Raw genomic sequence first — 22,442 nt, 5'->3', positions numbered from 1 at the left:
TAATGTCATTACTTGTGTGTAGTTCTGTTAAGAGGATTTGGTAAGAAAGGTTAAATTTTTTAACAAAGTAATATTTGAGTTATTAATTGATACTAACTATCCAGGTCATTTTTGTGAATAATGTAAATGACTGTTTTTGATTAGTTACTGCTTCTACTATTCTTAAATGTCTCCTTAATAGCCTATTGGTAAAGTCCGTATTCCGTAAAACAACTTTTCAAGATGTGAGACTTCACTGGAGTCTTCTCTCTTCCTACTTCCTACCTTGAACTTGTACTCCTGAAACACTAATTCCTATCCAAACCTACTGACACACAACTCAGCTTGTCTTCATATACTATTTTCCAGGAAGGGATACCCTTTCTTCTGACTCCCTTCCCCATTTTCTACCCTTTTCTCTAGCCTGATTCACTCCCACTGGCTCTTTGGGATGTGGTTAAAATAGGTTTTTTGAGAGTCTTTCCCTTCCTCTCCCAAGTTCTATTAGCTGGACTCCACTAGAGTCCTCTAATTTCCTGAACATATCTTTATCCCAGTACTTAACTACATTCTGTTAAAACTGACTCTTTGGTGTTGGTGTCCCCATGTAGGCTGAATGTCTTCAATAATGGGTCCTTGCACTGTGTATCTATGCATACACAGTACATAACATATAATATATGCTCAGTAAATATTGCAATAAATAGTATTATAATTGCTGGAAAAAGCCACTGCAACTTTCAGAACACAAACCTCTAAGGTACTCTTAAGACATTGAAAGAACCTAAAGTTAATCAAGTCACAAATAATGCACGTCTAGATTTCAGAAAAATATTGAGAAACAAAGATATTATTTACCCTGAATTACACCCAAAACAATCTTTAAAATAGAATTCCAGGCCGGGCGCGGTGGCTCAAGCCTGTAATCCCAGCACTTTGGGAGGCCGAGGCGGGTGGATCACGAGGTCAAGAGATCGAGACCATCCTGGTCAACATGGTGAAACCCGTCTCTACTAAAAATACAAAAATTAGCTGGGCATGGTGGCGCGTGCCTGTAATCCCAGCTACTCAGGAGGCTGAGGCAGGAGAATTGCCTGAACCCAGGAGGCGGAGGTTGCGGTGAGCCGAGATCGCGCCATTGCACTCCAGCCTGGGTAACGAGCAAAACTCCGTCTCAACAACAACAACAAAAAAGAATTCCAGGTATATTATTTTTGCACTAATTCATCATTTTTATTCCCTTTCTTTTGCCTCTTACTTTTTGTGGAGCACAGTCCTAAAAGGATTAAAAGTAAACTAAGGACATGGACAAAAGAAAGAACCTATTTGCCAGTAAACTGTCTCTTTTGCAGTATCCTTCAGAAGTGCTTGTTAAAACAAACTCTCTGCTATTTCTTTTATTTGTTTTTGTGTTATCTTCTAGTTGCATCTAGTGGCTTTAGGGAAGGAAATTATCTTTAGGCACTCCTAAATATGACTGAGTTATCTGAAATTATCTGAAATTAAATTGTATATATAAATTTAATATATAACATATATAGTGTCTTATTATTGTTATACATTCTATAATAATTGTCCAGACACTAAAGAACAGAAGTATAAATATTTTTAATAATGTCCAAAATGTGTTTAAAATACAACCAAATTAAATTTTGTAGTATCTTTAGCAATTTGTAAACAAAATAAACTAAAAGTTGCACACCTTCTCAGGGGAAGACAGATGGATATGTTTTATACAAGGAAAGTTGGAGTAAGTTTTGATTTAATAAGATGATGATAATGCCAAGTATTCACTAGGTCATATTACAGAAAAGAAAATTTCAGTTGTTTATATTTCTTCAGAAATATATTATCCCACTTCATGATACAAATTAATATTTGATGTTTCAATAACATGAGTGACAGTATAGTGATACATGTGGTGATACTGAAACTATGCTTTGGAGTTAAACCTACTTGGATTCACGTCTCAACTCTGACAGTTACTATGTAGCCTAAAGTAAGTTACTTAACTCTGTGAGCCAAAGCTCCCCCATCTGCAAAGGAGCATTAAGTCTGCCCACCTTATAAGAGCCCCATGAAGATTTAATTAAATAATGTATATAAAGTGTTTAGCACAGTGCCAGGCACATAGAAACCACTCATACATTTAATTTTTGTTGTAGTCGTCATTTTTGTTGTCTTAATATTAGTGGCCCATGTTTTCATTGAGGGAAAAAATGTTACTTAAAAATGCCTCATGTTTTCTCTTCAAAGTCTCTTAGTGACCAACTTGTGTTGATTATAAGAAAGCTGGAAGGTTTAAAGCAGGATTCTATATATGAACTTCTTGCTCCTTAATATACAATGATGTTAATCACACAATGAGCTCATCAGACCTACTATGCAGTATCTACTCTTTGTAAGTTAACTGACTACTCAGGTATTTTCAGATAATAATCAACATTGTATGAAAAGGTTTTTGATAGGATCATCTGAAACATTGGCTAATTTTGAACACCAGTCTTTCTTCATTGAAATGAACAACATCTCAATAGGAAGTAAAACAGGGCCATGTATAATTTCAAAACACTTATAATTTCAAAACAGTTACATACCAGCAAACTTATCAAGCTGGCCAGTTTCCTGAGGGTCTTTTTTTCCTTCCATGACATGAAGTAACAGTGTAATTGCAAATTTACAGCATGGAGGTATTTTGAGAATTAATCAGAATGGAATAAAGTACTCTGTACCAATTTCAATATTGGCATATGTATTTTTAAAGAATTAACATCATTTTAATTATATACTTACATGTCATCACTCAATAAAAATGTTCCTAGTTGTACATTGTAAGATTTTGCGTAGACTAAATTAAAAGATTCGTGGCAACAGTAACAAATTTACTTCTATACGGCGCAATAATTTTTGTGGTAATATTAATTTGAATACCTGATAAAATACTAAATAGTACTTCAAAACATCATAAATTTTAAATTACAACTTAACACTATGATATATAGATTTATGTTCATTTTATTTGGGGGATCTATTATTATTCAATGTCTGGCCATCTTCCAGCCAGTTAAGAGAAAATTCGAAGACCAAATTTGGCCAGAATCTTTTCAAAGCTGAAAGCGCTTTTGTGTGCCTGTTAAACATCCAACATTATTTAATAACACATTATTTATACAAGAATGGAGGTGATTCTAATTTTGCAGAAACAAAGGCACATCAGTAGTTTATGAAAGTAGCAATCTTCCTAACTTAGAGGGCGTAAAACTATGCACAGCTGCTTGACTACTGAGTGTCTTGATTACATAGTTGAAACAGGTGATCCTACACTCATGGTAGTAAAATAATGTCTTATGTTAAAGAATGTTGTACAAAACCTTCATAATTTTTTCTTTACATGCCAAACATATGACTTGGAATTATTATTTTTCTCACATGCTAGAAATTATTAGGGGAAAAAGAACTCCATAAAGATAACATAGATTTTACAGTGATTATTTGTCAACAGCTGACGTAGACAAGTTACACTTATGATCAAAGATTGAAAAGGCATTAAAAAATGAAAAATATGCAGTTATTCAGAAAAAAATATATTATTCCAATTGAATCATGCCTTCAAAATTTCCTTTTAAAGGAAAGACATACAAAACTTGGAGATATTTGGTTACCTCTTTTTTTATTAATTCAACAAATAATCATTGATTATTTCCCTTGCCAGATTGAGCATACATAGTGAACAAATTCACAGTCTATGTAGAGAATTTTAGTTGCTGCTAGTTATGTTTTTAATAAATATAGCAATCATTCAAAGCATGCAGATTAATAAAGAGTAAATGATCGAAAAAAAGTTTTACCTTGGTGAATTTAACATTGGTACTTGGAAAGATGTTAAATCACTTTTCATTTCTCAGTCTTGCAGTACTCTTACTACAAAACATCTACAACAAGCATTTCCTCTGAGGATAATACATCTGTCCTCTATCTTTTGTCTTATTCATCCTTCAGGTCATTTCCTGTGAGAAAAGATTTCCATGCCCTTTTCCTTGTGTTGGGTTAGAAAACCTGCTATGTGCTCTAAACTTACCCACTCTGACTTGGAATTCTCCCTTGACTCCCAACTGTTAATTCTGTAAAAGCATGGACTGTACATTTGTTTACTGTTGTATCCTTAGTCTAGCAAAAGGAGGTATAAATAACTTGGTTGAATTAATTTTTAAAAAATTAAAAAGTCACTAGCCTTTAAGATTTTGTATGATGTCTTCATTATTCATGCAAACAAAAAAAGGAAGCTATGTACCACCTACAAGTGACCTTCCTGTGAGAGCTGCCTCAGTGTGAACCAGATAAACCAGGCCTATGGTCAGAAGCACAGTTAGAGACCCCTAAGATTCCTGAAGATTAGGCTACTGGCACTAAAACAAATTGAGAGTGGATTCACCAACTTTCTGGACTGCTTTCAGTTCTCTCTTCCTATACATATGCCCTCTCCTCCCTTCAATGCTGATCACCAACTCCAGGATCAATATTAGTAGCCAGACCCCTGTCTCAAAATTATTAGTCCACTGCTTGTTTTCTAGCATAGCTTATTTAATTAGCAAAGACTTTTTCTCTTGTTGTCTCCTCTTAATGCAGATATTCCTTAAACCAATATCAACTGTGAATTACTAATTTTTTCCTATCTTTGACATGCATGGATTAGTTGGCAGTCAGGTGGAAACAAGAATGATTGTCATGGAGGGCCTCAGCTCTTTTAGAATTGGTCTTCACTATCCCCTGCCAATCAACCTTCCAGTGTCACCAGTGGTAACTGTGCCTGCTTACATAGTTGGCCTCTACAATAAACCAAATTTTTCACCAGTTCCTTGAAATCACTTAGAAAGACCTAAGTTAAATTGGTTCTGGAGGCCAATTTTTTTTGATGATAGGAGTAAGAGGGATGTGAGGTGTATTTCTGTTTTATTTCAGCAAGGCTTTTAACTCTTGCCCACATTAAATTTTCATGATAATTTAGTAACCTATTTCTTATTTACAACTAATTTTAAATGTGTAATAAATTAAAGGATAAATATATTGAGTGATCACCAACCTTCCTCCCTTCTTTCACCCTTTCACCTCTTACATAGGGCTAAGTGCTGCTGCTTCTACCATTGGAAGATTTAAAAAAATAAAAAGTGTGATATGGTACTTGTCTTCCCAGAGCTGACATTTTAGTGACAGTGCCAAATGCAAACAGAAAGAACTATAAGACAAGGCATATGTGCTGTACACAGATAGAAAAGCAATTGGAGCACGGGAAGAGAATAAGACCATTACTGGCTGTGAATTTAAAATCTCAAATAATTGACTTCTTCAAAGAATATGGAGATTAGTTCATTAAATTTATAGCCCTTTCATCAGGTTGTATTAAATTTCTAAATAGATTTTAGCCAGTAAAAGAAATTTATTTCTTTATTGAAATAATTGAAATAGCAACAACTTTTGCTCAACTACTTTTTTGAAAAGTAAAAGTTTACTGTTGTAGGTACATATAGTAAGAAGTTTTTGATCATGTTAGGATCCTGAAGCAGTTTTAGGTTATGGCATAAGAAGTGTTTTTGGTCAGTTTATAGGTTGCCCACGTAATAGCTATTGGGCATCATTTCTTGTTGTAGGAGGGTGATCCTATAAATCTGCTCAGAACTCAGAAAGTATTTTAAATTAGGCTTAAATTATACTGTAAATCCTTGGATTTCCATCTGATATTTATTCACAAAATACTACTCTAATAATGTGAAATCATATATAATCTCCTGACTTTGGCATACGTGCTTGGTTGGTCATTATTAAAACATTGGTTCAGGTCAATTGTATAGTTTTTTTATTTGGTTCAAACAATTTAGTGGTGACTTTGTTTAGTTCTCGACAAAATCGAAGATAGATCCTTAGACAATAGCTCTCAATTTGAAATTTAACAAAATGTAAATGTTCTAACCAAACCAGGAACTGGGAATGGAAGTGAGGGAGAGAAATGTTATGTTGTCAAATAAGTTTGAGAAATCATGTGTACTCTTTTCCTAGAGTTTTTAAAATTCACATAAGCATAGTATAGACTCAGAGAAATTCTGCTGAAAAAAATTGTTCAATTTTGTTTAATCTAATATTTCTCAGTGGGTTAATTACAGAAGCCATGCTGCAGGAAATAGCACTAATATATCAGGGGCACTAGTGTTATAAGGAAACACAGTTTGGAAATACCACCTTAAGAAAATTCTGCAAGCCCTGTTTATTCTGAATTTGGTCTCAAATTTTCTTAGCATTACCTACAGTTACATCTAAAGTTCGAATAGGCAGATAAAATGGGAAATATTACAATAGAATATAATAAATGTGGTATTTGAGGATATTGAAATATGTCTTATTTCTCTTAGATTAATCTTAAAAATAAATTAAGTTTCAGAATAATCCTGATAAATAAGCAAAGATTGTTATAGTTTTAGGCACAAAATCAACTAATAGATTCAAACCACCTATTTGTGTAATACCTGTAATAATCTACTATCATTTCAACTCCTCTGATTACTATCTGAAATTATTATTTCAATTTCTAGTTAAATTCAACCACCAGCATTGCAGTGGTTTTGTTTCTCCCTCTACTCTCCTATCATTCCACTATCCTCATTCTTTAAGTGCATCAAGAAAGTTAGTGGAGCTATATTTTATGAGAAAACCTTTGTTTTATTTTAAGTTTACAGAAGATTTAAAATCCATTAATTTTTATATAAAGTTTTTTTTCCTTTTCTCTTTTGCTCTTTTTCCTCCTGTTCAAAAAGATATTTTCTTCCTATTTATTTTTAGATGGACACTAGCTAATGACTCTAGCAAGTACTCATAACCACTCCAGTAGAAGAGATTACTTTCTTCTGAAGGGGAGTTAACTAAGCAAATGGAGAATCTCTAGAGCCAGTTCTCCTCAGTATACATCAAATTTTTTTCCTCTGAGAATGATGTTGCCTGCCTAAAGACAGGGTTTTACCTGGGCATGGGTACTGGATAATTTTCCTTTCTCACTCCCCATCTTAATCACTTTGTCTTTATGTATTTACTATACAAACCCATTCATACACATAGTTAAGGAATGTTAATGACATTTTTGTCAGTGAATTTGATATGACTTCTCTACTAAAGATGTGCTCAGTTATAATCTCAAATGCAGATGTAAAACTTGGTCCAAAAGCAATTTAATATTCAGTGACTCCTTAACATGGTTTTCCAAATGATGTGAAAGGCAGAGAATTTTCATTTACAACATATTTGAGGGGTAAAAAGGTTAGATATTGTTTAGTAAAAGGGTTTACATTGAAGTCTATTTCATTTAACAAGAATCATTTTTCTTCATATTGCTTAAGTGTACACTATTGTATGTGATACATATAAAATTTTTAAATGGAAAAGTATTGTATTCCCATAGTGATGTTAGGGAAGTTATTGTGCTACCAAAAATTGTCTTATACAAAGGAAGAAAGCTACGATCCTTAGAAAATAAAAAAAGCTTTGCCTTAATGTTGTGCATCATTCCAGTCTTAAAAAAAAGAACAGTCCTCTAGCTTTATGTCCTTTCTCTGATCTGGATAGATCCTTGCTTTGGTTTGAATGTCCCCTCCAAAACTCGTATTGAAATTTAATTGCCATTGTGATGGTATTAAAAAATAGAACCATTAAAAGGTGATTAAGCTGTGAGGACTTCAACCTCATGAATAGATTCATATCATTTTTTCAGAAGTGGGTTTGTTATCAAGAGAGTGGGTTGTTACAGAAAATGAGTTCAGCCCTGTCTGTCTCATACTCTCTTACTCTCATACGTTCTTGCCCTTCTACCTTCCACCATAGAATGACATAGCAAGCAGGCCCTCGCCAGATGCCAGTACCTTGATATTGGACTTCTTAGCCCCCAGAACTGTGAAGAATAAATTTCTTTTCTTTGTAAATTATCCAGTCTTCAGTATTCTCTTATAACAACACAAAGCAAACTAAGACAACCCTCTAGAATTGTGGTTACCTTCCCTTGGGTTTTCTAGTCTGGAGGTTGTCTCCTTAAATCTCTGCCTTTGAACTTTGTGAGGTGGCCATGAAAGGTAAGATCCTAATCTGGGAGCATCTGAGTTCATAGTCATAAGGTGGCTCATTTAAGTGCAGAATAAGTTAACATTGATGCCTGTACTTCAAGTACCCTACTGTAGCACCACTTTAAAGTGTCAGAAGACATTCAGACCTGCCTGTCATTGTGAGACTGTGGCACAAAACCTATTCTTGCCTGCAGCTAACTCATTCAATAAAGCAGTCTTCTTAACATAGTAGCTACAGAGCTGCCATCATATGCATTTCCAGGCAAGTTCATCAAATGTTGGAGCCATTGAAATTTGTCAGATAGGTCAGATGAGCCCTGAAGAACCCTCTCAGTGCATAATTCAGAGATTTATGCCTAACCAAGCCTATTTCAAAATCCTCTAGGGTTCAAGTTAACTTCGAACCCCTCTACAGATTCCATTCCCAAGACACCTGAGGTGGTCCAGGCTGAATTAGAATTTGTGGTCTCCATAAGCAGTAGTTCACAACCTTAGCTGCACTTTAGAATCATTGGAGAACTTTAACAAATACTAATGCGTGGTCCTTCCCGCCTTTGTGAGATTCTGACTTAATTCCCCAGTAATCTAATGTGATCCATTTAGTCCAGTGGTTCTCATCCTTGGCAGCATGTCAGAATTATCTGGGGAGCTTTTAAAATTCCTGATGCCCAGACTGTACCTCAGATCAATTTAATGAAATTTTTTGTGTGGGTGGAATCTGGCATCATTTTTTTTTTTAAAGTTCCTTAGCTGGTTGTAATATTTAGCCAAGGTTGAGAAATGAAAAAATACAGAAAAGGCAACCCCTTCAATATCTAAGAGCTGACTTCTTGCATTCTCTGTAATTCACTTGGGTCTCTGAATGATCTAAAAGTATAGGCTAAAGAGTTTTTGTACAGCCAAGTCATAAGGGTCAGTCTAGATGAGGATTTAGAAAAGAGATAAGAGATGATAAAATATGCATTAATGGCAATGAATGAACTTACTGGGACTTCATAAGTGCCAAGCACATGTGATGGCCAGAAAAAAAAAATTATAAAATTAAAAACTAATTAAAGAAAGCTAATATTTCCAAATCTGCTCCCCAGCAATTTATCCATTCTCCATAATTTAAAGCCCTAACAAGTTACTTAAGGGAATGCAGGTCACCAGTTCTACAAGATTCTACCTTGTCTAAAATTTCTAGGATTTTGGTTCAACTCCATAGTTATGTTCCTTATTATCTATTTTTTAAAGGCAGGGATTGTCCTTACATTGCTATTTTTTATTCTGATAATGTGAATTACTGCTTTTTTACATAACTTGCTAAGAACTGTTTAGAATATAAGCAAATTTACCATCTCCATATTAAGAGGCGATATGTGTATTTGCTAGCTTCTAACAGACAGTATTGTTAAGTAGGAGCCTATCCAAAGAATTGTTGACAAATGAGTTGCTGAAGCTTTTGTGTCCAAAGTCAAATTCAGCAACGCTGTGTTTATTTGCTTTTTGCCAATTGTTAGGCCATATCCCATCACAGTCTAACAGTCCAAAAGAGAATATTGCCAAATCATTGGCCAGTTTTCAGAATGACTAACCCTTTTCTAGCTATGGAACTAACAATGCTTAATTACAACCAAGTGAGGCAATTTGTGACAAGGAGTTCTTCTTTAAAGGAGTAGATGATATTGACTATTATTGGGAAGAGCACAACTTTTTAGCAGTTGGATTCCAAAAGCAAGAAATTATCCTAAGGGATTAGGTTCTGTCTTCCACATCTGTTTCTCAAGGCGGTCACTGAGTGCCCAGGGCACTGCTGCTATCTCTCACTCAGCACCTCAATACTCAGCTTAAACAGCAGTGTTATTTCTGCTAGGTGCAGAATGATAGTCTCTGTCTGCTGTTGGACTGCCTAGTGCAACAGTTACCTAAATTCACCCTCTGGTCTTGTCCCCACAGGGAGAGCTCTGACAACAAAGGGGAAGTACTGACCATTCATTTCGTCCTTTTATGATGTTCTCAGTGCTCTTCTTCCACAGAGAAAATGAATATTTACTGCATTTTGAATGTGCACTTTGGAGGGACATTTTATTCTTTTATTATTATTATGTTTTTTAAGGTTAGGTACCAGTTCATCACCTGGAAACCTACTGTTAGGCTGAATGTGAAGCCACCAGAGACACAAGTAAAGAGGAGAGACTTTCTGCCTCCTGGGTAACAGTAGTACACAATCCTTATGACCAGTTCTCTAGTAACAACTTCTGTCCCTCTAGAGTTAGATATGTGTTCCAGTATTGCTTGGCCTCTCATGAATTCCCCCATCTTCATAGTTCTTATTTATATGTCTACTAATACAAGTCTTATTTCCACTGGGTTCCTTGGTGTACTCTTCCTGTAATGTATTCATTCTAATCTAAAATGTTTCACAAAAAAACACAACAATTAAGGTAGGACTAAAGGAAGTGACAACCTCACAATCCAGGATACCTTAAGTAATTTTTAAAAATTATCTAAAGCTATGAGACATGAACAGTCACATCCACTTCCCCCTCACTCCCTTTTATTTCTCCATGCCCTCCATCCATTTGCCCCAGCCCAAAACGTTCTAAAAGCAGAATTATACATCCATATATTTTTCTTCTCCTGCTAGCTCCAATCCATATTTCCTAGTATCTTAAAAGCCACATTCCTGTGTGAAAGCTGTGCTTCTGCTAGTGAAGTGAATAGTTTTCTGAAGACTTGATTGACATTCTCAGGTCAGTTCTCTTTCATTCAAAAAACAGTCATGAGCAAAGATTGGGGACTTTCTTATGGTAGTCAAAAGAACAATTATATTTTCCATAACTGACATCTTACTTTTCACGTAAAACTTTATCTTCCAAGACATTAAAATCTATACCAACTTAAAAGACCTTCAAAGAAAGGTGATTAACAACCTGTTGAAAAAATTTAAGACATCAAAACATTGAAAATGAAATTCTAAGTTTGATTCTGATCTTCACCACTTTCTGAATCCTGCTGCATTTCATTCTAGTAGTCAATCCAATTACATTTTACTCTCATTTTAATGAAAATAGGAAGGAAACATTCTTTTGTTCATTTGTTCATTCATTCAGTTAATGATTGATGAATGTAAACAATCTTTGATTTTTATAATTTCAAGTTTCTATTCTTGTTATTTTAAACAAATTTTGAGCATTTTCTTTGTACCTGGATTTCCTAGTATAGCAGCTTCAACTTCACATGTCACTTAGCACATTTAGGTATGGGCATTCACTCTTAAAATTATTATTGTAAGGCTACCCTTCAAATAATAGGAAATGGCTATCAGAATTTTATTCTAACATGTTATTTTCCATATATTCTTCACTGTAGCATTTCCCTCTGTACCTAAGGTCTGCCTATAGAAAAAAAAGTACCTTATACTCTTTTTAACTTTCGAGAAATATTACTAACTCCTTCTTCAGTAAGATAGCCATATAACTTGACAATAATTTTAGAGTCTACTTAAAGGATCCTGATGAAAGTTTCTCTTTCCAGGATAATTCACAGTATTAAGGAAGCATATCATATATACAGCCTATAGAAAAGCTTATAGAAGTGAAAATTATTTACACTTTGCATATCTTGTCTTTTTAGTACATTGGTATTGTGACATTCTAATTTATAACAACATAGGGCAACTTTCTTTCTTTTGTTCTGTTGTCTTATAGAATTAGTGTTAGAGGAGATGGTTTACAAAATTGGCTTTAGGGTTACTCAAAGTTAGCACTAAATTGTGTTTCAAACTATAAAATAATTTTAGCATTTTATGTATGTCTACTACTTGAGTTTCATTGTTTCAAGAAATCTTAATACAAACAAAATAAAATTTACATATATGAATGAACTCCAATTGAAGATATTGTTGATCCTAAATAATTATGCATGCCATTCATTTTCACTGGATTTGACATCTACTTTTTAATTTTTTCATTACTTGATAAAAGAATTGAAAAGGAACTAGTCAGAATGTAGAATCCCACAGTGCTTGGGTTTGGTAACCTTGTTGCTACAATTTGAAATTAATTGTAATGATTCATCCTACCACTTTAATCTCATTCATTGTTTGAGATAATTATACAATGGATATTTAGGTTTCTTTATGAAATATATTCTGTGGTTTAAAATAGAATATAAGAACTGAAATGTATCTTGGAAATCATCTGTACCTATGCCATATTTTACAGATGAAAAAATTGAGTGTCAGAAAAACTAAGAAATTGTCCCCAAATCATTCAGAGACAGGAATTTGACCCCTGTGTCATAATTTTTACCTGGGCTCTGTCCTCTCCACCAGGTTTTATCATCCATGATAAATCTGAGTAACTTTTAAATAAATTGATTATAGGCCAAATTGTGTTGCTCATGTAGAAGTAGGTATCAAAAAATTTTCTCCAAATAGTCATTCCTTAGATAAACTTTAGTATAATCTGAATGATTTTCCAGGACTAACATGATACCTTTATGAATCTCAGTAATAATGATAAATAATAATAATAAAATCATAACTGTCAATTCATTAAAATGGCCTTAACATTCTATATCAATTATGGTTAAAAAGAAGGTCCTCTCATTTTCATATTGGAAACATAATTCTCTGAAATTCCCATTTATTGGTTGATTAGCGTGGAACCCTAAAAGTCATTCAGTAAACAGGCATCAAAAGTTTGAAGTAATTGCTGCAAGCCTGGCAGTGTGATTTGCACATGTTTACACCAGTATCCCAATGCATTCTTCTTCAAATGACTTTAACACAATTAATATAAAATGATATATTAATAACAATGTTGTCTGAGTGCTAGTAATGTAAACAAAATTTATTTTTGCTAAGCATTTTAAATTCTTAATTTATGTGTTGAGGTGTGTATTTTATTCCGTTAAATTTAATACTATTGAAGTTGGTTATTAATCATAATCATTAAATGAAAAACACAACCTTGATATTTCGACATAAGAATAACTGATTCCTGGGAAAAATATAAGGCTTTTAAATTGAAACTCATGGAATTAACATCTCTTTCAGCTCACTTTTTTTCCTCCTCACATTTACGTTTTTCTTAAGGTAGCATAGAACTTTTATGTCATAGAAGATTTCATTAAAGAAAATGTTAGAAGGCATCTGTTTTTCTGCCTAAGTTGATAAATAATCAATCTAATACAAATTCATTACAACTTAAACGAATAAGGATACCACAGATTCCCTTCTATTTTGTCATTATACGCAATTGCAAAGAATGCATTTCTTAGCACAGATTAAGTATTTTACATCGGGAAAATATTATTCCAAAGAAAATCAAATTAATAAAAATAAATTTCCTACTCTTTAAACTAGTGATAAGTAGCTTTTAGTGATAATTTATAAAGTTCTAAATTAGAGCTCCTAATGAGTTTTGCTAGACAGTATTAAGTCACATTTTGGTGTGAATAATATTATTTACATTTTGCTTAACTTATGAGCATTTTGAGTACAAGGAGTATATGTTTTCAAATTGGCCTGGATTATCAGGTCCAACTATAATATAAGTAGATTTGCCCTGTTCCAAGAGATATTTTTAGAAGCATAGTTCAATTTAGAGAAATTAGATGACATTTTATTTAATTTTTTTCCAAGAAGTAAAAAAGAAGCTGAGAAAACATATCACCTGAAAATTGATCCATTAACAGATTGCCAAGGTCATAACCAGTACTTAAAATAAAATTACTTACTGTAATTGTTCTTCATCTCTTGGGTCCCTTTTACTTTGCCTCTTTTATCAATCCTCAGATACCACTGTGTTCGACAGAAGAGTCTTCTCACTCTTATATCCCCTCCTTCCATGTAATCATAACTTCTTGTGTGTCGCTCAGGGCTGGAACAGTTCACATTTGTAGCCATTTGCTCTGGAGTCATGTCATTGCAAGCTAAAGATATAGTACCCACTAGACAGATAATGTGAAAGCATGATCTGTAGAGCAAAGTTGGCAGGATCCATGTCAGTATCCATTTGTGCATTATAGTGTAGTGCTCCGGGTGTTCATGAATAACATAATGAAAATTAAATCTTGAGTTGATTGTTACTCCTAGGTCATTGACCTCTTCCTATCTATGAATTGTAGATTGATTTAAGAAAAAGTAGTTGCTCTTTCCAAATTGTTAGCCTTATCCTTTTAGTTCCTGATAACAATACAGGATTCTTCCTTAATAACTCTGTTGATATATTCTTATAAAAACAGTTCGTAGTAAGTTCAGTGGCTGTGACGCTGTTTGCTACTTGACTTCTGTTTGCAATGAGAGATTAAGAATAGGGAGGGGAGGAGAGAGGAAGATAAAAAATTGTATGTATAAATTTTAGTGGGTAAGAAGTAGTATAATATACAGTATAGGTTATACTTTGAAGATATATTTAAAACAGCCTTCCCAGAGGATGTCAAAATCTTTACCACTTTATGTGTAGATTTATAAAATTTATGCATGAGTAGAGATAAAACAGAATATGACTGTACCATTCATTCCAATTGCTATTTTGTGAGAAACATACTGCACATAGAACTATTTTTTTAATTAAGCTTTTATAATTACTACTAACAAAGTATAAGTGCTTTCTCCCTAGACTTCTTTATTATATGCTTTTACATTTGTGGTTAATCAATTATTTTCTCCTGAACTGCCCAGGTTTTTAAGTTAAATGTCAAGATTGCTCTGGAGAACTTCAACCTTATCTTTATGTTCTACAGCATAATTACTATAGATATTTACATGGCTCAAAAATCTTGTAACTTTACTTTCCTGCTCAGTACTAAAATCAGAGAAAGAAACAAACTTTTAGAAAACGTTTAGCATTGTTTTTAAAGACAAATAACAGTAACTTACTTGTTTTGTTGATAACAGCTGGATATGTAAGAATTCCATGTCTGTTGTCTGCCTTATGCAACTTGAGCCTTTCTACTGTAGCTACAAACTATTTCTCAGCTGAAAAATTCTCCAGCAGAATCATAATTGTTTCCATAAATCAACAGGCAGGAAGATTTTCTCTCTGTGTGTGAGTGCGTGTGTGCTTGTGTGTGTGTATGTGTGTGTGTGTGTGTGGAGTCTTTTATTCAGGGCTTTTCGATAAATACCTTTGCTGACCTCATTGGAAGCAATTAAAACTTAGCCAGTGAGCTGTTGAATACAAAGCGAGAATAAAAGGAGGCTTGTATATTACTGGATGGTCATGAGAGGGAGCTATGAACATGCTTATGCTTAAATCTACAAGTGGGTACCTACTTTGTAGAAACAGATCTCTGGTTATGAAAGAGTTAGAAGGAGAAAGGGAGTTTTTTAAACCTTCTCTGCAATATAGCAGTTGTATTATACTTTGAAAATTATTTCTTTGAACATATATATAGGGTTTTTTTGATACTTGAAAAATCTTTTCCATAGCTTTATGATACATGCATTTCTTCAATTACTTCTTTGTGCTCAGAATGTTAGAACAAAACTAATACGTATTAACTAACATATGAGTGCCTTAAAGCACTGTGTAGATAAGCTGAGTATTACCACATCATACAGAGACAATTCACTGAATATGAATATGAGTACAATTTTTATATCTTATATTCCTAGGCTGAAAGTGAGAAGATCTAGGTTCTTATTTTAGTTGTTGTTCCAGAGTCTCAGTTGCTACATTTGTAAAAATTGGTGTATTAGTCTAACGACTCTATGGTGCTTCATAGTTTTATAATTCTGTGATCTGTGACTTATACTCACTACTAATATAAGAAACAGGACACCTACTTTAAAAAACTGTTATTCTTAAAAATTAAAAATGAGGAAATAGTTTCACTTTAGTTATCAATATTTGATTTTTGCCTTCATAAGAACATTGGAACAGTACATGTTAATTTAGAGATGGAATTATAAGATCTATTACTAAGGTAAATAAGAGAAAGCTATTTTACTTTCCAGCATGAGTTCTCTCCTTTATTTCTTGTTCTAGTGTGTATGAAGTAGTGCTCATAGAATAATTGTGTTGTCTATCTAAATCAGTGTTGAGGAAGTATATTAAAATTATCTTTTTCATATTATATACCTCCTCTCTCTCTCTCTCTCTCTCTCTCTCTCTCTCTCTCTCTCTCTCTCGTTCTCGTACTTGAAATGCACTACTTTACCACCAGGTGGTGCATGTAGACCAAATAGGAAAAGGAAATTAAATCTACTCAACTGGATTATAGTTTTATGTGGTTTCTGTTTGTATCTGTGCCTTTAGGAAACAGAATCAAGAGCACAGAATGGTTCAGAGGTACCCAGTTACTCTTTATATACCAAATGTTGAATGTTCTACATTTATTAAAGCAGAGGAGGACAGACTCTTTGATGATTGTATCTGTTGAAAGCTAGAAGGCTGAAAGTATTCTATCATGTATCCTCTAAAAAGAGGAAGAGAAGGAGGAAAGAAAATATGGTGTTATTATGTTCTGAATCACACTTCACTAGTTTGGAAGGTAACAGTAATTAGCAGGGTCAGAATTCCTAGGACTTGGATATTGCTTCTAAAGAAATAAAAGTTAGCAATAGTAAATTTACTATGTAGAGATATTCAAGAGCTACTAAATCCATTTGTTCCATACTGACTCCCTAGATTTTAAACCAAGAAATCAGTAAGTTAGAAGGCAACATTTGCTAACTAAATGCTAAATACTTAAATAAAAGAAATGGGTAGTTTGTTAGAAAAGAGTGCTTAGTGCCTCCTTAATATCTGCTATATAGGATTAACTGTAAAATGAAAACAAAAGAATAAAACTGTGATCTATGCACTTAAAGTACATTAGATACTATTACACTCTAATTGGAAATATGATCCCAGTAATATTAATGGGATCTCAATAAGGGAACTGTATCAGTGGTTTAAATTCTTTGATTATCATTTCTCTTGTTGGAAGATAATTAATTCAGATGGACCCACAATTCATTAGGACCACAGCTATAATGGAGAACCAAACTTAGATTTCACTGTGCCCTTACTATTTATGCTTCAAAAGGAATTCTCCAGGAACTAAGAATAACTTTAGGTATCTCTAGATGGGGTAACCCTCCGGATTTGTTAAAGTTATACATTGATAACCATTTGTTGCTCTTGTTTTAATGGACCTATAGTGATAAACTAAGCACAGAAATACTTTGAACCATTGTCTTTCTTTTGTTATTCGTAGATGGAATTTTCTTTTTTAACACACCATTGCTGGCTTGAAAGAATTAACTGGCCTGGCACAGTGGCTCATGCCTGTAATCCCAGCATTTTGGGAGGCCACGGCAGATGGATCACTTAAGGTCAGGACTCTGAGACCAGCCTGACCAACATGGTGAAACCCCATCTCTACTAAAAATACAAAAGTTAGCTGTGAGTAGTGGTGAATGCCTGTAATTTCATCTCCTCAAGGGGCTGAGGCAGGAGAATCACTTCAATCCAGGAGGTGGAGGTTGCAATGAGCCAAGATCGCCCCACTGTACCCCAGCCTGGGGTGAGATTGAGACTCCACCTCAAAAAAAAAAAAAAGAATTAACTTTATTTTTAATTGGAAATACCTACATCTCATGAATTTTAAATTTTTAAAACAAAAGATTATTGCATCTATTCCTAAATACTGGCTTTTTAAAATGTGCTTTGCAAGTAAAGGTTTGCACTGGTAATTCTTCAAAAGGAAACAATGCCTAATATTTGGATAGTTTATTTGGGTAGAATATATTAAACGAATAGAGAGAATCAATTTCAGTAAGTATTGTGAAAGCAGGCAGTCGTTAAAGTAATAATTAGCCACCTAACTTTGCTTAAACAACCTCCGTTATATTCTTTATCCATGTAAAGGTAAATGAGAGAAAATAACTTTTGTTTCATGAATTTTTTGTTTTGATAATTAATTTTAAAACTTTGCCTCATTCAGAATCATGTATACTATAATCAGTAGAAGGGAACATCATTAAATATTTTCATTACTTTGCATTCTTACATCTTATTCTGTTCCATATCATCTGAGTTTTCTTTCTTCCCCAAAATATAGATAATTATTTTTATTAGTTTTTTGTGTATCTTTTTAGAGTTTCCTTATGCTTATACAGGCAAACTGAATACATATTTGTGTGTGTATAAAAAAAATCCAATATCAAAAAGATACTGGAAAGGAAAGGTTAAGGGGAAAAAGTCATATATGCTTCCTGACTAGGGTAAAACATGAATCCCTTTCATATATATTATACACACACACACACACACACACACACACACACACATATTATTTTTTACTTTTTCCATTTTTATACAAAAGGTAGCATGCCATATGCATTGTTCTGCATGTTGGTTTTCTTACTTAAAAAAAAAATAGAAAAATTTTTCTATCTCAGTATTTAGGAAGCTTCCTCAAATTTTTGTTGTTTTTATAGGTACATGGTATTCCGCTGAATGGTATATCACAATGTATTTGAGCAACCCCCTATTGAGGAACATTTGATTTTTGGTACTTTTCTATTACCAAAAGATGCTGTAATGAATAAAGACATAAAATATATTATTTTACACTATGAAAATAAATCTATAGGATCAATTTCAAGAAGTAAACTGACTGCCTGGGCCAAAAGACATAAAAATATTTTATTATTTTGATAGATATTGCCAACTGTCCTCCACAGAGGTTGTACTAGTTTTATAATCCCACCAGCAGTACCTAAGAGTACCCATTTGTTTAAAAAAAAATTATTGTCAAAACATTTGGAGTTTTGTTACTCTAACAAGTGAAAATGGCATTAAATTGTAATTATCATTTTCATTTCTATTCTTATGAGACAAGGTAACCATCATGGACAAGTACTACAAAAAAAGGTACATAGAGCCATAATTATTTATAATAAGTGGCAATATGTAAGCTTTCCCTACAAAAATTCCAGTAAAGCTGCAATTTTATAGCATGCATGGGAAGTAACCAGGTGAAAAGGTACAGTACAGACAACAACAACAACAACAAAAACCTGTCCTTTCAACTGTGAAACACAGGTTTGGTCCTAGTAGAGAGAATGAGAAGGGACTGTGGCACCTGAAGAGGTTGGAGAGGCAGGCAGGATCTCTGTGTGTTTTATTAAGCCATATGATCTGTATTCCAAGAGCAATGGGAAGCTGTTATAATATGGTAAGCAGAAGAGTGACGTGATCAGAATTGCATTCTGCCTCCGTTCTGGTCAAAAGTTAATTCCTATTGGCAGAGTGAGCTTATGAAATGTTAAATTCTGTTCATTTATTCAATTTTTTCTATTTTTCATATTTTCAAACAGATACTGGAAAGGAAAGATTGAGGGGAAAAAGTCCTATATGCTTCCTAACAGAGTAAACATGAATCCCTTTCAAAAGGTCATGCCAAGTGCCCCGAAAATAAAGGAAGCACTGGAGTGCCTTGAGAAGCAGCACATGGACATTATTATTAATATTTTTTATTATATTTTAGGTTTAGGGGTACATGTGAAGAACATGTAAGATTGTTGCATAGGTACACACATGGCAGTGTGGTTTGCTGCCTTCCTCCCATCACCTATATCTGGCATTTCTCCCCATGTTATCCCTCCTCAACTCCCCAACCCCCGCTGTCCCTCCCCTATTTTCCCCGACAGACCCCAGTGTGTGATGCTCCCTTCCCTGTGTCCATGTGTTCTCATTATTCAACACCCACCGATGAGTGAGAACATGCAGTGTTTTATTTTCTGTTCTTGTGTCAGTTTGCTGAGAATGATGGTTTCCAGGTTCATCCATGTCCCTACAAAGGACACAAACTCATTGTTTTTTATGTCTGCATAGTATTCCATCATGTATATGTGCCACATTTTCCCTGTCCAGTCTGTCACCAATGGGCATTTGGATTGGTTCCAAGTCTTTGCTATTGTAAACAGTGCTGCAGTGAACATTCGTGTGCATGTGTCCTTATAATAGAATGATTTATAATCATTTGGATATATACCCAGTAATGGGATTGCCGGGTGAAATGGAATTTCTATTTCTAGGTCCTTGAGGAATTGCCACACTGTCTTCCACAATAGTTGAACTAATTTACACTCCCGCCAACAGTGTAAAAGTGTTCCTATTTCTCCACATACTCTCCAGCATCTGTTGTCTCCAGATTTTTTAATGATCACCATTCTAACTGGCGTGAGATGGTATCTCAATGTGGTTTTGATTTGCATTTCTCTAATGACCAGTGATGATGAGCATTTTTGCATGTTTTTTGGCCTCACATATGTCTTCTTTTGTAAAGTGGCTGTTCATATCCTTTGCCCACTTTTGAATGGGCTTGTTTGGTTTTTTTCTTGTAAATCTATTTTAGTTCTTTGTAGATTCTGGCTATTAACCCTTTGTCAGATGGGTAGATTGCAAAAAATTTTTTCCATTCTGTTGGTTGCCGATTCACTCTAATGACCATTTCTTTTGCTGTGCAGAAGCTCTGGAGTTTAATTAGATCCCATTTGTCTATTTTGGCTTTTGTTAGCAATGCTTTTGGTGTTTTAGTCATGAAGTCGTTGCCTATGCCTATGTCCTGAATGATTTTGTCTAGGTTTTCTTCTAGGGTTTTTATGGTATTCGGTCTTATGTTTAAGTCTTTAATCCATCTGGAGTTAATTTTAGTGTAAGGTGTCAGAAAGGGTTCCAGTTTCTGCTTTCTGCACACGGCTAGCCAGTTTTCCCAACACCATTTATTAAACAGGGAATCCTTTCCCCGTTGCTTGTTTTTGTCCAGTTTGTCAAAGATCAGATGGTTGTAGATGTATGGCATTGCCCCTGAGGCCTCTGTTCTGTTCCATTGGTCTATATCTCTGTTTTGGTACCAGTACCATGACATTTTGATTACTGTAGCCTTGTAGTATAGTTTGAAGTCAGGTAGTGTGATGCCTCCAGCTTTGTTCTTTTTGCTTAGAATTGACTTGGCTGTGTGGGCTCTCTTTTGGTTCCATATGAAGTGTAAGGTGGTTTTTTCCAGTTCTGTGAAGAGAGTCATAGGTAGCTTGATGGGGATAGCATTGAATGTATAAATTACTTTGGGCAGCATGGCCATTTTCACAATATTGATTCTTCCTAACCATGAGCATGGAATGTTTTTCCATATGTTTGTGTCCTCTCTTATTTCCTTGATCAGTGGTTTGTAGTTCTTGAAGAGATCTTTTACCTCCTTTGTTAGTTGTATTCCTAGGTATTTTATTCTCTTTGTAGCAATTGTGAATTGCAGTTCGCTCATGATTTGGCTCTCTGTTTGTTATTGGTGTGTAGGAATGCTTGTGATTTCTGCACATTGATTTTGTATCCTGAGACTTTGCTGAAGTTCCTTATCAGTTTCAGGAGATTTGGGGCTGAGACAATGAGGTCTTCTAAGTATACAATCATGTTGTCTGCAAATAGAGACAATTTGACTTCCTCCTTCCCTATTTGAATACCCTTTATTTCTTTTTCTTGCCTGATTGCTCTAGCTAGAACTTCCAATAGTATATTGAATAGGAGTGGTGAGAGAGGGCATCCTTGTCTAGTGTCGGATTTCAAAGGGAATGCTTCCAGTTTTTGCCCATTCAGTATGATATTGACTGTTGGTTTGTCTTAAATAGCTTTAATTATTTTGAGATACATTCCATCAATACCTACTTTATTGAGGGTTTTTAGCATAAAGGGCTATTAAAGTTTGTCAAAGGCCTTCTCTGCATCTGTTGAAATAATTGTGGTTTTTGTCTTTGGTTCTGTTTATGTAGTGAATTACGTTTATAGACTTGCATATGTTGAACCAGCCTTGCATCCCTGGGATGAATCCTACTTGATCACGGTGGATAAGCTTTTTGATGTGCTTTTGCAATTGGTTTGCCAGTATTTTATTGAAGATTTTTGCATCTACATTCATCATGGATATTGGTCTGAAGTTTTCTTTTCTTGTTGAGTCTCTTCCAGGTTTTGGTATCAGGATGATGTTGATCTCATAAAATGATTTGGGAAGGATTCCCTCTTTTTGGACTGTTTGGAATAGTTTCAGAAGGAATGGTACCAGCTCCTTTTTGTATGTCTGGTAGAATTCGGCTGTGAACTCATCTGGACCTGGGCTTTTTTTGGGTAATAGGCTATTAATTGCTGCCTCAACTTCAGTCCTTGTTATTGGTCTATTCAGGGTTTCGACTTCTTCCTGGTTTAAGCTTGGGAGGATGCAAGTGTCCAGGAATTTATCCATTTCTTCCAGATTAACTAGTTTATGTGCATAGAGTTATTTGTAATAATCTCTGATGATGGTTTGAATTTCTGTGGAATCTGTGGTGATACCCCCTTTATTGTTTTTTATTGCTTTGATTCTTCTCTCTTTTCTTTTTTATTTATCTGACTA

The 22,442-nt window shown here is 34.3% G+C and overlaps 2 protein-coding genes across 6 annotated transcripts in view; one reads left to right on the top strand and one right to left on the bottom strand.

Moving 5' to 3' along the window:
* Window positions 1-15,173, bottom strand: part of FGF7 (fibroblast growth factor 7) — a 62,470-nt gene extending 47,297 nt beyond the window's left edge. Inside the window, exons 1-2 of one of the 2 annotated variants that reach the window (XM_012442180.2) lie at window positions 14,947-15,173; window positions 13,803-14,354 (exon numbers count right to left, since the gene is read on the bottom strand). In XM_012442180.2, the coding sequence (XP_012297603.1) occupies window positions 13,803-14,088 (286 nt within the window). In that variant the 5' untranslated portion in view covers window positions 14,089-14,354; window positions 14,947-15,173. Of the gene's footprint in view, window positions 1-13,802; window positions 14,355-14,946 lie in introns of those variants that run through there. The other variant, XM_012442181.3, reaches the window with a different exon arrangement.
* LOC105709990 (COP9 signalosome complex subunit 2) overlaps window positions 1-22,442 on the top strand; it is a 425,050-nt gene that overhangs the window by 156,199 nt on the left and 246,409 nt on the right. The window lies entirely within an intron of this gene.

This window comes from Aotus nancymaae, unplaced genomic scaffold, assembly GCF_030222135.1.
Source record: "Aotus nancymaae isolate 86718 unplaced genomic scaffold, 86718_ANA_hifiasm-v0.15.2.pri h1tg000062l, whole genome shotgun sequence".
NCBI lineage: Eukaryota > Metazoa > Chordata > Mammalia > Primates > Aotidae > Aotus > Aotus nancymaae.
The sequence above is the reverse complement of the archived record's forward strand: the minus strand, read 5'-3'. Positions and strand labels throughout refer to the sequence as shown.